This window comes from Opisthocomus hoazin, chromosome 10, assembly GCF_030867145.1.
Source record: "Opisthocomus hoazin isolate bOpiHoa1 chromosome 10, bOpiHoa1.hap1, whole genome shotgun sequence".
In the NCBI taxonomy this organism is placed as follows: Eukaryota; Metazoa; Chordata; class Aves; order Opisthocomiformes; family Opisthocomidae; genus Opisthocomus; species Opisthocomus hoazin.
Window position 1 is genome coordinate 23,057,470 of NC_134423.1, and position 16,611 is coordinate 23,074,080.

The 16,611-nt window shown below is 45.9% G+C and overlaps 1 protein-coding gene and 1 long non-coding RNA gene across 2 annotated transcripts; both read left to right on the top strand.

Moving 5' to 3' along the window:
* Positions 1 to 620: 620 nt before the first annotated feature.
* On the top strand, positions 621 to 4,798 carry LOC142362599 (uncharacterized). Its single transcript, XR_012765182.1, has 2 exons — positions 621 to 792; positions 2,498 to 4,798. It is a non-coding gene; the product is annotated as an uncharacterized LOC142362599 (long non-coding RNA).
* Positions 4,799 to 9,565: 4,767 nt separating this feature from the next.
* Positions 9,566 to 16,092, top strand: MESD (mesoderm development LRP chaperone). The gene is made up of 3 exons (XM_075431967.1): positions 9,566 to 9,920; positions 14,763 to 14,995; positions 15,733 to 16,092. Exons 1-3 carry the CDS (start codon positions 9,756 to 9,758, stop codon positions 15,995 to 15,997), a joined length of 663 nt encoding a protein of 220 aa, XP_075288082.1. The 5' UTR covers positions 9,566 to 9,755; the 3' UTR covers positions 15,998 to 16,092.
* The last annotated feature ends 519 nt before the right edge of the window (positions 16,093 to 16,611 follow it).

Below are 16,611 nucleotides of genomic sequence, written 5' to 3' on the forward strand. Positions count from 1 at the left end.
CCGCGCCAACTTAGACTCTTCCCGCAAACAAGGGTGGTGGCTGCGGGCTGCAGCCGCGGATGCTGCGACCCGCCCGGCCTTGCGCTCCTCCTGCCATGTTTTCTGGCTGGGTCGCCAACTCCCAGGGAAAAAAAAAAATAAAAAAATAGAAAAATTAAAATAAAAAAAAAACAACGAAGCGGGCGGGGAGGAAATCTTTTTAAATTCCCTTTCTCAGGCTCTCAGACAAACTATTGGGAAGGGGCGGCTGCGGCGGATCTCCCAGCCAGACGCCGCACAGCTCCGGGGGCGGCTCCCCCCTCCCCGGTGCCTCCGCCGTAACCCCACTTAAGCCTATCGAAATCTTTTGTGCCGTGTCACCGCCCTGCGTTTAAATCCTGCCCTCCCCCGCCGCCCGCTCCCCGCCCGCCGCCGCACGCCCCGCCCCGGCCGGCGGGCAGCAGCGCCGTGCCGCGGCCGGCACCGCCCGCCCCGGGGCCGCGGGCCCCCTGTAGGCACCGGGCGGAGGCCCCGACGGCCGCCTCACGGGCGCGCTGCCCCGCGGCGGGGGGCCGAGCCCCGTCCCCGCCGGGCGGGGAGCAGAGCGGGCTGGCTGAGTACATAAATGACGGCGCGGGGCTGAGGGCGGGAGGGCCGGAGGGGGAGCCGGAGGGATGAGCTGGGTCCGGGGCGGGAGCGCGTCGTGCGGTCGGATGGCGGGGATGCTGAGCGCACCGAGAAGCCGCCCTCCCTCCGCGCCTGCCCGCCGGGGGCACGGGGGTCCCGGGCCTGCTGCCGCCGGCAGCCCGCCAGGTACGTTCGGCGTCGCGGTCAGCCCCGCCGCCCCGGCGACGGCTCGGCAGGCAGCGGCACCGGGCCCTTGGCGGGCTCCCGGGAATCGCTCCCCCGGCCGGCGCGGTGGCGGCCCGAGGGCGGGTGCTGGGGCTTGCTTGGCTTTGGTTCGGCCAGAGCCCAGCCTCTGGCCAGGCAGAATCGGTGCTGTGCGCGTGGTGCGGGGTGTTCCTGCGTCTGCCCTTACGTAGAGATCTTCCCCTCAGCACCGGTCCTGACCCATTTTTTTAAACTAATGGAAACGCGTTTGCCACGCTTCGCTCCTGCTTCCGTCACCGTTTCTGAGCACTGGGTACCATTTGTTAGAACTTAGCGGGGAAATGGGAACCAATGGACACCGCCTTCATGTGCGGGAAGTTTCTGTGAAGACAACTTTCTCCTCTGGCTGTTTCCATGCTGCAGCACACCGAGAACTTTATAAGACAGCTCTTGTAAAAAGCAAGATGTTGTGCTCAGTAAATCTGAGGCATTCAAGTAAATGCCATTAAGCAATAATAAAATTAAAATTACTAAATGGCCTGGAACAAGTTTTAAGAAGATGGGTTTAATGCCGCCTGGGATGCTTCCAAAGGGAATATATAGTTTGGGAAATGGTAGTGTAGGACATCAACATGCTCACCACATCAGACTCGCTGCTGTTACACAGTGTCTCCATCAACATAATCCTGAATAATCAGAGTCCGTGCTGAAACCACGTCTCGCTTTTATTACGCATTTCGCTGCACCTTAAACTGCAGCTAAATAAGAACATTCTTTCGCTCCTTTCAGTCAGACTTTCCTTTTTTAAGTTAGCCTCGTAATTCTAGGCACTTACAGTGCATTTAGCAGGCTGCAGAAGTCCAGAAATACGTTTGTCCCAATTCACAGTTACATTAACGTCCTGCTGCCTTCATGCTGCTGCAGGGGTGTAAGTGACCTTGATATAGATGAAAATTGGACCAGGCTCCTCGCTTGCCGGCTAGACCCAACAACGTCCTGGCACAAACAGAGCCCATCTAATGGACTGCATACATGTGAAGAGCTTCAGACAAGTTTATTTGCACATGTTCTCACCCACTAGCTAGAGAAACCCTTGGCCTTCTCTGCGGAGCTGTCAGGAGCGATGTGAGCAGGATAAAACCAGACCTGAAAGCGGAGGGTTAACAGGATGCACGCTCCTGGGGGGGCCAGGGGGAAACCCTTGCTGTAGAGCCAGGCTCGAAGACAGGGGCAGATCCTGGTCTTTGGTTGTGTTGAAAATGCTGCAGTTCTCCACCCATCCCTCCTCACAGAAACAGGGTGAGGGAAGTTCTGTTTTCTTGAGAGAGATTACAGCAGTTTAAAGGCAGGTCATGGTTTGGGCCTAAACAATTTTGGCCTACTGCCAGCAACTCGTTTTCAAAGCTATAAATAGGAATGATTTCAGAATGCTCTGAAAAATAAAAATCAATGGGCAGCAGAAGCCAGCTGAATTGTATTTCAAAATATTTCCAGATATGTCCTTAAATGAGGCAGAGAGATATTATGCAGCACGAGGAATGCCTCTCATAAATATTAACCTAGTTTGTTTTTAATTAGGATTTGCTACATTTAATTAGGGTTTGAAAGATTTCATTTTAGAAAACGTAGGTCTCACCCCTGGCTAGGAGAGTTGTTAAAATGACCTAATACTCTTTTCCATTTTTAGATGCTGCAGCCCACCATGATGCTCCCTGTCATTTGTGCCATTCCCCAAGGAGAAAATGGAGAGATCCTCGCACAGTTCCTGCGGCGGCTTCTCCACCAGCCTTCCTCCCGGCTGCCCGCGCCAGAAACACAGCGAGGCCGGAGCCCATGGCAGCTCTCAGCAGCTGACAGGGCCACCAAAGCTCGTAGTGACTGCTATGATATAAAGCAAATATTCCTTGAGCTCCTTTGATCCGTCCAAAAGACTGATCCACTGCTTATTAGCCTCAGTATTAGCGAGAGGCAAACCCAGTAATTCGTCACGTAGTAGGTGTTGCTTGCCTCCAAAGTGGTCTTGCGAACTGTCATTTTCCTCCAGTAGCAGCCCTGGGTGTTCAGCTCTTCTATATATTAAATCTATGATGAAGAGTGTCCTGACCATCCCTTTCAGTTTGCTGTTTGGGAAAACAAAAAAAACAGTGTAGAAAATACCACCTTAATTGGTCATTTTTACCATGAAAGCGGCATTTCTTGGAGCAGCTGCCTGTTAGAGCCTTCCTACAGACTGCGTTGTTGCCCCGTAAGTACATCTGGCCCGGCTGGGTTCAAGATCACTCATGGTCTGGGTTTACCATGGTTATTATTTGACCATCAACACATAGTCTTACTGTGAAAGGGAGCCTCGAAGACAGATTCTCTTGGGTCCAGTAATTTGAGTAGAGTTGAGGATCAGCCAGTTACATGCTTTAAAAGTCCGGTAGATTTATCTGTGCGGTTTAGGAGGAAACTTTCACTCAGTGATGCTTGGGGTGGGTATTTCCTTCATAAGTCTTTTGCACATCTCTTTCAAGGAGAATGTGTGCATACCCATTTATTTCATGGCTGCTGAGTCCAAAGGTGACCCGCAGGACTCGGTCAGCTCTGTGAACTGGTGTACAGACTAAGAAGACATGAAAATCAGCTGGCCATGCTTGGCTTTAAAAAGATTTCACTGACAGAGTCAGAATGAAATAACTCTCTGGGGCTCAAAACAGCAGGCATTGTCAGATAGAAGGGATTAAAAGGCTGTTTAATGTGGCTTAGCAGTGTACAGAAGATTGGCTTACTTGTATGAGCTCTTCTTTCGTCACATTGATCTCTATTTTGCATTGTGCTTAGTACAACAGAAACTGGAGGCTGAAGTCTTCTTTCCCGAATCATCTGACAGGACTTGGCCCTTTTATTGCTTAGTAACATTTTTTTTTGTGAAGGAGGAATCGATTTTTGCCAGTGTAGCCAGTGTTGAGAAATAGCTACAGAATACCAAGTTGTAATAATTTTATGAACACTGTATGTGGCCCGGTTGGTGAGAGGAAGTCACTATGCAATGGGTTATACTACTTTATATGACTTTGCTGTATAGATGTATCGATCTAACTTAATAGGGAGCTAGCTGATGAAGGAATACAAGGCAATTCAGCAGTTCCCCTGTGCCAGCTGTATGTGACTAAACCCATGAGGTGGTAATTACAAGACGATAGCTCCAATTCCGCGGGATGCAGCTGGTTTGTCAGGCTGAGAACTGAAAATCAGAGAAGCATACAGTTGGCAGAGAGCTGATGGAAGAAATTTAACACAGAGGCAGACTTTGCAGGAGAGGCTGGAGGAAGCTGGGTCTTCCTCTCTGCAGCAATGGACTGGTACGTCACACAGAAGGAAAGGCAAGCGTGGTGACTGGTTTATTGTCTGTTAAGATCTATTTTGTCTTAAATGGTTTGGTGCTAAGTAAGTGTTTTGTGGTCAGTACTTAGAGTCCTTACTTCATGAGAGACTAAAACTGTGAGGTCTGGGTCTGTCTCAGGTCTGCAGAGGTAATCATGGTCGATACACTGGGGATGCAACCTGAGAACTGGTCTGTGTGCAGCACAAAAAGACAGCTAGAGATCTGGTGGAACAGTTAACCGGTCACTTGCAACAACGAAATGCAAACACAGCCACAAGGTCTTGTTTTTTCTTCTTTGAAAATGATTTTGTGTATAAATAAGTAGCTTTTAGACTAATAGGTGCGCTTTCACAGATAGACTTCACCTTCGTGTTTTGATGTGGGTTTTTTTTTTTTAAACACATCATAGTTAAGAACACAATATCAAAAGTAAGAAAAAATTTATTACATATACTGGTTAGCTTCCTGCTGCTCAAATGAAACATACAGCAAAAGTGGTTTTATTTTGTTGTCCGTTTATTCGCCATTTATTGTACTGTTGTTTTCACCACTTACTGTATATAATCAATTGGTTGTCCCCTGCTGTTACCATGGATATTTAATACATTGACATGGAAAAGAGATGTTTTTATGAAAAGGAAAACACAGCTACAAAACTCCTCTTGCACAGAATGGAAGGCTGTGGTGTATTTTACGTTGATACAGCCAGTGATGGCTTTCTGCTTCATGTTCTTATCTACCGTGTACACACCTGGATATCCATCCTACACCTTGCGATTTGCGAGGCTAGTGCCCGGGAGGGGGTTAGGTGCAACGTAGCTCCTGGTGTCCATTCTCCCTCGCTGGAGCAGGCAAGAAGCCCCAGGTTGGTAGCTCAGTTGGCTTGAAACTCAGAAGCACTTCATGGAAGAGTGGTGCTACTGATGAGAATGGTTCAGCATAAATAGGAATCTAAGACCCCCCCTTCAGACTCTTAGGTCTGGGGTTTTCTGGAGATCAAAGGAGAACACAGTATTTTGAACAAAATGTGCAAGGGCCCACCCTTCCTGAATTGCGCTTTTAGTAGTTATGTTTGGTCGTGCAGCTGTAATGCTCTACAGAAAGGTCTGGGTTTCCCCTCCTCCCCTCCTTTTTTTTAATATATATCATAAGAGAAATTTAATAGATGTTTTCGTAGGAGTCTCTGGTCCTACACTTTTCTCATTGCGCCTGTGTGTTCTACGAGGAGAGACCCTGATCATTACCGGTTGAAGTCTAGCACCTTTAATTCATCAGAAGGTCATGTAATGTATTACTTACATTAGATGTAGGTGCCAAAACTGACCTGTAAACCTAAAATTAAATTGGGACTACAAAATTAATTTCACTTAGATTGTGGAAATTAGACTATAAATGGAATTCCTGTGGGAACTGTATAAACCTTCTTTGACATTGATTTAATGTAATTCTTTTCTTAATAGGGTAACTTTAAATTGTGTAACCAGTACATAGTTTTAACCAGCACAGATTTGTAGCAAATTTTGCAGTCAGATGAGTATTAACAGGAACATTCTGTGGTGTTTCTAATTTAAGGATTACAGTGTATAGCTTTATTGCAGATGACTAGACAGTCAGGCGTCGTACCCCCTCGCCAAACCTGATCAGATAGGTAATGATACAAAGCTAACACACCATTTGTCAAATGTCTCCATTCAATCAAGAAGTTTTCATTTCATTCATTATCAAGGCACAGGATAACATAAATTTAGGGTACGGATTTATTTTGTGGTCAAAACTGAATTCAGAATGTGAATTTCAAGATTAGTACCTGCATTGGTATTTCATGTCTAAATCACAATAATCAACTCCTAATTTGGGAGAATTTCGAAGTAAAGACTTAATTTTTCAAATTGGACACGGGAATTCAAAGTCTGACTAGCTCTGGAACAAAAATCTGCATTCTCTTAATAGACAGCAAGTGAGTGCGCTCGTTTTGTGCAAGAAATTGAGGACTGAAATTATTCTGAATCATTCAAACATTTAAGCTCTAGATGACAGCATATTTTGCTGGCTTTGCTGCTAGTAACAGTATTGAAAAGCACATTTTCTTTTCTATCTTTGGAAATATTCCTGTTGTTTTTGAAGATAACATGTTCAGCTCTGATTCTTCAAGTTTTTCTCGGTGGCTGCATTCAGGGGTCTGAATTAACACACACACTGTCTTTGCGTGAGAGCTCATGCGTTAGATTGTCTCTGCAGGGGAACATTTAGGGCACTTAAGATAATTTGACATATGAAAACATTAATTTTGAGTGTTTTACTGAAAGTAACTCAGAATATCCTGACATTCCGTAAAATGCAGGACAAGGCTTTTAAACAGGGTAAGAATACTCTGAATGCCAGGTCATCTCAAAACTTGCTAAAAGTTTTCTGGGATCTGTTGCTTAGCAAGTCGTCTGTGTTATTTAACACAATATTGTCCTGGTCCTTTACTAAGTCGGTAGGTGCAAGAGCAGTTCTAACACCTATCAGGCTGTATAAGGAGCACAGCTGTACACCAGAACTCAATCATTTTAGATATTCAAAGTAATCACTACAAGGCTGCCTTTTGCAACACCTCATTCATCTGAACCGGAATTAAGCATCCACTTGTATTAGTAGAGTTCTTGAAATAAATTAATTCTTCCAGACACGGCATGTGTTGATAGTAGGTAGCCTTCGCATGTTCATTCACCCATCTGCATGCTTAGGGCTGATCTTCTGATCCTGTTAGTTTAATCTCTTAACTGTCCAGATGTCCTCCCAAGAAGGTGCTGCCCTTTCCTTGATGAAGTGTAGTTTGTTGTTCTTTCCAGGGTTTCATTCTAAGGAATGTCAAGGGACAAGCTTTATGACCTTACTGTACTGTATTTGCAAAGAAAAGTAAAACATGGCAAATGAGAATCCACTTTAAACTAGGAAACTGCGTACAAAACCCCACCACCAGCAAAGACTTGAGAGACCTGTTGGCAGCTAAAAATATATGCACATTCTTCTCCTAACTCATAAGAAATAATGGTATGGGAAGTATATTTTGCACAAATACAGTTCTAAAAAATGCATGTTATGTTTTTAAAAAAAAAGAGAATCCCAAACTTCATGAACAGAAATTTAGAACATCCTGAATCCTCTCATGTTACAGCTTGACCCAACCCTACTCAATAATGGAAACGGTTTACATCAATGGGAGAGGCAGAGTTGCCTTTCTGATAAGGCATAACTTTGTAACTGAAAGCAGTACTAATAAAATTTGGGTGTTGCAGAAGTAAAAATGACAGCCACAGCTTGAGACATTCCCTGGCATGACTAGGTGAGACGTTAAACTACAAGATAAAGCCTTAAACACCTTACGTTCGCAATCTATAATGAAAGTAGCCATCTATTATCAGATACGTTCTGTATTGTAATCATAATAGTGTTAGCTTCTAGGCCTATAAAAACTTTTAAGGAATATGAAAATGCTTAAGCTATAAAAAGCATATTTGGATGATTCTATAGATACTCGAATAAAACGCAGTGTGCTTCAATAAAAAGAACATGCAATTTAATTTGCCCCTGTCAGTGATATGTATTTCTAGCTGCATTGCTTTTGTTCCTTGCATGGTAGAGAAGAACAGCAGAGTACAGAGGGGTGCTGAATAGGTGTTTGTCCTGCAGCGGACTCCACAAAGACCATACTTTGAACAAATTCTTCCTGGACACAGAATGCTACCTGAACAGAGATAGCTGCAAGGTCAGAGCCAAGTATGAAAAATACCTCCCTTTCAAATTAAAGCTTTTATATGCATAACAAGGAAATGTATAGTGTTGTTTGGTGCAGTGATGGATATACTGAATGACTTGTTCACTTACCAAAGGGAATCGGATTACTTTTGAGATCCACATCTGAATGTAGCACCAGATAGTAAAGAAAGTCAAAGTTGGCTTTGTTCTTTCTAATAAGAGAAAACAGAATTGAAGAAAGTATTTCCCAGTAGAAATTCAGTGAAAATATTTTATGCTGTAAGTTCAGCATTCCAAAATTGAATCTTTAGTCTTTATTTTTTTTTCCAGTGAATGTACGCATGATCCAGTAATAACAAAAGTTACCAGAAACATATTTTAGTAAAACCTCATTAATCAGGGCAATCTGACATAGTATACCTGATGTTCATTATATTTAATGAGAAATCACTGAGCAAATGTGCTCATTAGTAACTTATTGGACAGCTTTGTGAAAGCTGCTTGACTAAAACCCCATTTCGGTTACTGTACATTTAACAAGCTCCATGAATAGCTATGGTCTAACTGCTTCCTGTTTCTCAGGCGCGCTGGCAGTATGTCTGAAATGTTATAAAACGATAACCCTCAGCAGGGAGGCTGCAGACCAGGCAGGTTGTTTATCACCGTGATGAAATCTTGGATCCCACATCCTCCTCTGCTGTTTCTCATGCTATGCATGCGCTTGGCAAGCTGCTGCTTTGTGTGGCATCTCTCCCTGGTACTCACAAGCTACAGAGCCCTTCAGCATCTTAGCACTTCAGGAGTCAGTCCGGGCTTCCGAAAGCCTCCCGAATGCACGCCCCAGCCTACTGACTGCTTTTCTTTTGTGTTTGCACGCTGTGCCCGTAAGGGCAGTGAGCTCCTGGTTCATTATGGGACTACATACAGTAACAGAATCGGGGCTGAAGTGTTCACTCTATAGAATCAGTTCCTCTGCTCTGAACCTGCTCTCCCTTCGATGCTGGTGAGAGAGCCAGTCAGTATCTACCAGCAGCAGCTGCCGTGACGCTTCCTTCAAGTCCGAAGTTTAAACTTCTCGGAGCCCAAGTCTAAAAGGCAAAAGAGAAGAGGGTGCTATTCGCAATTAGAACAGCTTCCATGAGGAAAAAATGAAGACTGAAGAGTGAAATAAGGCTATGCAGACATCAGTCTCTGTAATCTGGTTTGGTGTGGGTAACAGCAAAGTAGTCTGTTCCAAGAAAAATCCCTATCTCTTTTGTGCTGTTCAGGCGTTCTGGAGTTGTATTTTAGCAACAAATCAGTTTTATTTTTAAAAGTCATCTTCTAAAGACCTGATATTGCTGAGATACTAGTTAAAATCAGAAGAGCCGGTGCAATGGGCCCAGTTCCTACTGCATTGCTTAGTGAGTGCAGATACCGGTCACCCTGCTTTAAAAAAAAGGCAACAGAAAGAAACCGCACGGCTCGTACTCCAGGAGCTGGTCCGTATTTTAAAAAACCACACCACGGCGTCCACCCTTCACTCGGAAAGCCGGGCCAAGGTCCGCGGGACGGCGCCCGGAGCGGGCCCGTTCCCGGCAGCCCCCGAGGCGGCCCTCGGGGCGGGGAAGGCCCGCACCCCCGGCCCGCTGCCGACCTCGGGCAGCAGCGCGGCCTTCGCACGGGCCCGGGAGGCGGCTGCTGCCCCCGCCGTGCCCCAGCCCCTGCCCCCGGCGCCGCCCCGCTGCCCTCTCGCCCCTTCTCGCCTTCCAGCTCCTCCTCCGGCCCGAGCCGCCGCTGCCCCCGCCCCTTAAGGCAGCCGGGGCCGCCTTCCCGCGGCGGCGAGGGCCGGGAGAAGATGGCGGCGGCCGCCGGCTGGGCCCTGCTGGGTCTGGCGCTGTGGCTGTGCGCGGCGGCCGGGGCCGGCGAGCCGGAGGGGAAGCGGCGGGGGGGGCCGGCCAAGAAGAAGGACATTCGGGACTACAACGACGCGGACATGGCCCGGCTGCTGGAGCAGTGGGAGGTGCGGGGAGGGGCCGGGGGCCCGCGGAGGGGACCCCGCGGCTGCCGGTGGCGGGCGGAGCGGGGAAGGGGGGGGAATGGGGGGGGTGCCGCCGCCGTCGTGCCGTGCCGTGCCGTGCCGCGCTGTGCCGCGCCGCGCCGCCCGGCCCCGCGGTCCCTCCGCCGGGCAAGGGCAGGAGGGAGAGTTGGCGCCGGCCTGAGGCTGCCCTTCCCTCGGGCCTAGCGGGGCCCCGGCCTGGCGCGGGCGGGCGGGATCCCCGAGGCGCGGGGCTGGTTCCCGTCCCTTGGCGGGGAGAGGTTACAGAACCGGGGCGAGCGGGCACAGGAGGGGCTGCGGGGGGGCTGCCTTCGCCCCGGGTGCCCGCAGCCTGCCCTGCTCCCCGTGCCTGGGCCCGCAGTGCTTTCGGTGCCTGCCGTCGGCCTGGTCTGACTGAAATGTCTGGTGTTTCAGCGTGGTAAGGGTATGTGTGTTCTGACTGAGGGTGGGTAGCTGGAGGAATACTCATTTCAGCTTAACAGAGTTGATATGTAGTTGTTTTTTTGGTTTGGTGTTTCCCTCTGTGCCATTCCTCATGGTAACGAAGTCTAATTCCAGCTCTCCCTTGTCCGCCTTCATCTCTGTCAACCTGCTGCCTTAACTTTCTTTGACAGTTCCCCATCACTCTCTTCTCCCTGTGGTTGTCATGCCACTCTTCCATTCTTTTTGCTATTTTTGTTTGCCGTCGCCTTCTGATAAATGCCAGAGCACTCACCAGCGTCTTTTATTCTTTCCCATGAGGCTGTTCCCCAGAATGTTTTGCACAAAAAAAAGGAGGAAATAATGGAGAGAAAACTTCTGTCTCCTGTAACACCAGTTGCAGCTGTGAGTTGAGGTGGAGGAGTAGATTTCGTACATGTAATGTAAATAAAGTAACTTCTGTGAGAAGTGAGAATGTCTGCCATGGACCAGCTTAGCAGGTTATGGACTTGTTCATCCCGTGGACTCTTACTGTGTCTTTCCCTTTAGGAAGGGAGATTCTTAGAAAAGTGAGTTAAAATTTTAAATTATGTAATCAGCTCAAAGCTTGCTTTTCTGTTAGTGGTATCAGCCAAGGACTGGATCACAGAATCACAGAGTGGTCGGGGTTGAAAGGGGTCTCTGTGGGTCATCTAGTCCAACCCCCCTGCCGAAGCAGGGTCACCTACAGCAGGCTGCACAGGACTGCGTCCAGGGTGGGTCTTGAATATCTTCAGAGAAGGAGACTCCACAGTCTCCCTGGGCAACCTGTTTCAGTGCTCGGTCACCCTCAGAGGGAAGAAGTTCTTCCTCATGTTAAGGTGGAACTTCCTATGTTTATGCCCATTGCCCCTTGTCCTGTCGCTGGGCACCACTGAAGAGAGTTTGGCCCCATCCTCCCAGCTGCTAAAAAATCAAGGCTTAATTGATAATACTGGCCAACTTCAACCAAATTTGGCACTGCAGGAAAAATCTTAAAGCTGGGCATCTCTGAGTTTAGATGCTTGGATGAAAGGAGACTCAAGTTAATGATGTCGTGACTCTTTGGCTGTGTATTCAGTTCCAGCCGGGTGAGGAAGCTGTTTGGGGTTTTTCCTCTTTAGCTGGAGCAGATTCCAGTTCGCCATGTGCTGCACAAATGCTTGGAGCCATGTTGCACGCAGATGCAGCTGAGCTGCTGGGGCTGGCGTTGCCGCTGAGGAAATGCGCTTACAGCCAATGCGCTTACAGCCAAAGCCCTAGAAGAAAAGAAATTACTGAAGCAGAGGCTCAACAATTACGAGTTGTTTGGTCCTCGGGTCGGTCAGCTGTACGGCATTTTGCCTGATGGTAGTTAGGACACATACAAGGAACATGAAAGACTTGAGGGGGTGGTGGCTGGAGGCTGGAGGAGAAGAAAGGGCGTGCATTGACTTGATGGGGTGGGGTGAGAAACAAAGGGGGCGTTATGAATTTGGATAAGAGCAGGAATTGTGCTCGGGAGTGAGGGGCACAGATCTGTACAGAATCAAGTGTCATTGCCTGGTTCTGGTAATGGGTGGCAAAACTCTGGAACAGCTTGCCCAGAGAGGTGGTGGAGTCCCCATACCTGGAAGCATTCAAGGCCGGGTTGGACCGGGCTCTGAGCAACCTGATCTAGCTGAAGATGTCCCTGCTCACTGCAGGGGGGTTGGGCTAGATGACCTCTAAAGGTCCCTTCCAACCCAAAGCATTCTGTGATTTTACTTTCAGCTGAGTGAGGTGACTCCTAATACTTTTTTATTTCCCTGGCAATTACTCTGAAAGCATTGGAGGATGGTGGCTGCAGCGCCCTTGGGGTCAGCCAGGAGCCTGGCTGAGGCTGTGGCTCCAGCAGCCTTCCCAGAGCAAGCGGCCACCTCTCTGCTCAGCTTCTTGTCCTGCCCCTTGCACCGTGCTGGTGCAACCACGTATGTGGCTGCCCGGTGAGCTGGGAGGGTGATCTAGTGGAAAATGAGTGTGGGGAAGGGGAAGAAGAGGTAGAGGTTGCTTCAGCAGCTCAGTTGCACAACTGGAGCTTGAAGGAAGCCACTTAGGGATTTCCCTCGTGGAAAGGGACTCTCCAGCAGCCTTGAGTCCAGGGGAGGTGGAAACAGAACTGAGAACCTCCTCCGGAGGTCTTTCTGTTACTGAAACGTCATGTGCTTTGAATAGTTTGTTATTGTTATAAGCTCAAGGTTTCTCAGGCTTGACTCTGAGCTAAGATTATTGAATAGTCTGAGGAATTAGGCGACGTATGTTGCTAGTATTTTTAAAAATAGAAATCCAGGGCATTGATGAGAAATGCATGAGAATGGGAGCTGAGGGGAGGAGAAAGAGAGGAATATATAGTTATTACTGTGTCTGTGTGATGCTTTGCCTCTGAAGCCTCATGTTACTGTTTAAAGGAATGAATCTGCCAGACATTTCAAAGCAAACGCTTACACAGTCTTTTGCTTTGTAGATAGCTTTACAAATATGAAACTGCGTGAGTTTGTACAGGATCAAGAGAAGAAGTGTTATGTAGGGCAGCTTTTGACCACTGCTTATAATAGTTCTATTCGAACTGTAACAATACAGTTTTATGAGCATTTAGTTGAATAGTTAAGGGAAAAAAAGGTACTGTATGTTAGTAGGTTGTGCTGTCACTAAATCCAAAGTCAATTTCTGTGTTGTGTAAGGAGTATTTGGAAACATTTGTCTTCCTTTGCCTTTCAAAATTCTGAAATAAGCTGGTTTTGTGCTAGCCAAACCAGCCTAGGATTGATTTGCTTTTACTTGTGAGGAATGTCTTTCATTTAATCATATAAGATTTTTTTTTTATTATTTTCACTTTACTTAATCAGTATGAGCATTTTCCAGCTTCCTCCAAGGTAAGTATTGTTCCCCCTTCGTGAGGGCAGTGGGACTTTCCTGGGACTTTGCTCCCAGTTCACTTACTATGGAATTTTCAAAGGCGTGTGAACTACGTGAAAGCATGCTTCAGACTTGCAAAATTGAAACAGATAGGTAATTAATTAGTAAGGAAAGAAAGGATAAAATTTAAGACTCCCACAACTTTTGTTCTGTGGTAACTAAATTTTAACTCTCTTGTCAGAAGGACAGCAAACCGTACATAATTGAGATGGGAAAAGGACGCAGGTCACTTGTATGAAACCTTAACTGTTAAAGGGTATGGGACGCTCCTTCATCCTGCAGTGGGGTGTTGTAAGAGGGTGCTATTGAGTTTGTATAGACGCGTGTGCAGAGATGAGAAGGTAATGCATACTTAGATCTTAAAATCAAGCTCGCCTCCTGACCTTTGAGGCTTCTGAAGGGAGTATCTTTAGGTACTGCTACAGTTCGTGTTCCTAATGGAGTGATGCATATTTTCACTAAATGCTGGAAGTCAGAACAACACCTGAAATACCTGCCTTAGTTCCTGCTGATTTACTAGTGCTTGGGTGGGTGCCGGTATAAGAGTTGTGGGTTTTTTTCTGTTCCGTTTTGTTTTGTTTTTACTTTTTAATTCTATGATACAAACACTGTTTAAGAAATCAAGTTGTAGCTCAATGTAAGTTGTCACTATATTCACTCCTCCCTGTCGCGAGCTGTTCTAAGGGGCAACAGTTTGAATTCTGCCTTGCCAAATATTTAAATGCCTGTCAACCTCAGCAGAGGCATCAAGAGTATTTTTTTCTTTTTTCTAAGAAGAAAGAATTCTTGGTGATTATGTTGTCAGACTGTGAGCTGCATTTGTTCATTAGAAAAGTTTTGAAACCTTTAATAAAGGTTGTCCTGTGGCATTGAAATTCTGTATTCTTGTGGGTTTATTTGTTAAAAGGCACAAAGTAAGGAAAACTAAATTCTCAAGTGATTGCATGATTCCCAACAGTGAGTTTTGACCTCGGAAAGCAATATGCAGATGAACGCTTTTGTATTTATGTGTGCATGAGGCATTTTAGTGCAGCTTGAGGCTTTTTAGTGCAGCTTTCTCAGTTCATCTTGTATAGTTAATAAATTTCTGTGAAACTGTGAAGGAAAAAGTGTTGTTTTATGAAGTACCTAGGTGGAATTGTATTGAATTAACCTGGAGTCTGAAATATTTCTCAGTACATGGTGAAATGAGGTTCTACCTGTCAGTATGAAAATGTGCATCATTTTGAGGGGAGGGTTATAAATGGAAAGAGCACTCTTGATGAAGTATCCTGAAACAAAACTCACTATTTCTTTTGGTTTGAGAATCTCCATCATTAAACTAAAAAATACTTTGTCAAAAAAGAGTTACTTTCTAAAGAATGGGAAATTTCAAAAAAGGAACAGTTTTGTGGAACAGTGAAGTTTAATGCCTGCTTTTCCTTTTCAAAACAGAAAGATGATGACATTGAAGAAGGGGATCTTCCCGAACACAAGAGGCCTCCAGCACCAATAGATTTCTCAAAAATTGATCCGGGCAAGCCTGAAAGTATCCTGAAGCTGACGAAAAAGGGGAAGACTTTGATGATGTTTGTCACGGTGTCAGGAAATCCAACAGAAAAGGAGACGGAAGAAATTACTAGCTTGTGGCAGGGCAGTCTCTTCAATGCAAACTATGATGTGCAAAGGTAAGCTGGTGTGCGCAAGGATAAAGTTCTTGCTTTTACAGAACCCTTGTTTCTTCCTTCCTGAAAATCTTTTCAGCTGTTCATTCTGTGCCCTTCCCCACCTCCATCATCCGACACTATTCCTTTGTTTCTGTATCAGTTTATATGCCAATCTGTTTTAAGTCACGCTACAAAAACTCTGGTGTGGTGCAAAAATCTCTTTAACACTTACACATGATGTATATATAGCCAGATTCCTTTTTTATCTCATTACACTTCAGCTATTTATCAATTTTAGCCGCAGTAATTTGCCTTTATGTGCTTGATGGAAAATATCACACTTGGAAGACTTGACACCACAAAAGGCTTTTTGTTCCCCTGACTACAAAATGTGGCTTTTCTCGCGGAGAGGATCATTTTGAAACAGAGGAATGTTGTGCTCTTGAACTGAGGCTGAGAAGAGTTGTAGCAAGTGTGTAAAGCAAATTCAATGCCCATTAGTGGATTTTACGTAGTGCCGAATAAGTTCTTAAGTTTTCTTCGTATTCTTATTCCTCCTTGGCTATTTGTAAACTTCATGCATTTTACTATTACTTGTGCTGGAAAATTGCTCTCTTGTCCCCATCCCCAGGCAATAACAATGAGACCAACTTCTGTTAAATGTGTTCCTTAGTTGTGGAGGTGCTCTGAATTAAGCAAAACATTGTAGTGCTTGAAAGGCACAGAGCTAACTGAAGAAGTGTGTGTCTTTCCTGTAGGTTTATCGTTGGCTCAAACCGTGCCATCTTTATGCTTCGTGATGGAGGTTACGCCTGGGAGATCAAAGACTTTCTGATAAATCAGGAAAGGTGTGCGGATGTTACTCTGGAAGGTCAGGTTTATCCTGGCAAAGGAGCAGAAGAAAATGAGAAAGTGAAAAACAAAACCAAACCTGAAAAAGCAAAGAAGAAAAAAGATGCAGACAAGAAATCTAATAGTGTCAAAGAGGACAACCGAGCAACCAAACAGAGAGAGGATCTATGACGGACAAGTTAACCAGACTCAATACTGTTCTGCTGTTCCTTGAAGGGAAACTAATTTTCCATACCAGTTTCTGGCTTTACGGGGCGGGGGGGGGGAAGGGAAGAAGCAGAGGTTGCTGAGGTTAAAAGACTTCTGTGTTAAAATACACCAGTTTACTTACTAATGTTGGCCATTTGTTTAGTTACAGGAAAGGTAATGTTTAATATCAGTGATTGACTACTTTAGTTTGTAGGTTTTTATGCTTTTTTTTGTTGTTTAAAATTAACATACAAATCTGTGTCTAACATCACAAACTTAAGTGGAAAAGAAGAAATACAGTCACAGAATACACTGATGTTCATCTGTAGTAGCCACATCCATCTTGGGTACGCAGGTTGGTCATTGATTCATAGCTGCTGGTAGATAGCAGAGTACAGTGCTAAAAAGTTCTCTTGGAAGCCAGTTTGCTAGACGCAGTTTGCAAAACTGCCTAAAATTGCAAAAAATAGTCTTACAGTGGCCAAAGGTGCATGAAATTATGGCATTTAGGACGTGTCTGGTTAGACTGCCTGTTTCTTTAAAATAGGCAAAACCCCTTCCGTGCATCCCCACGAATCCATGGAAGGGCTCAGAAG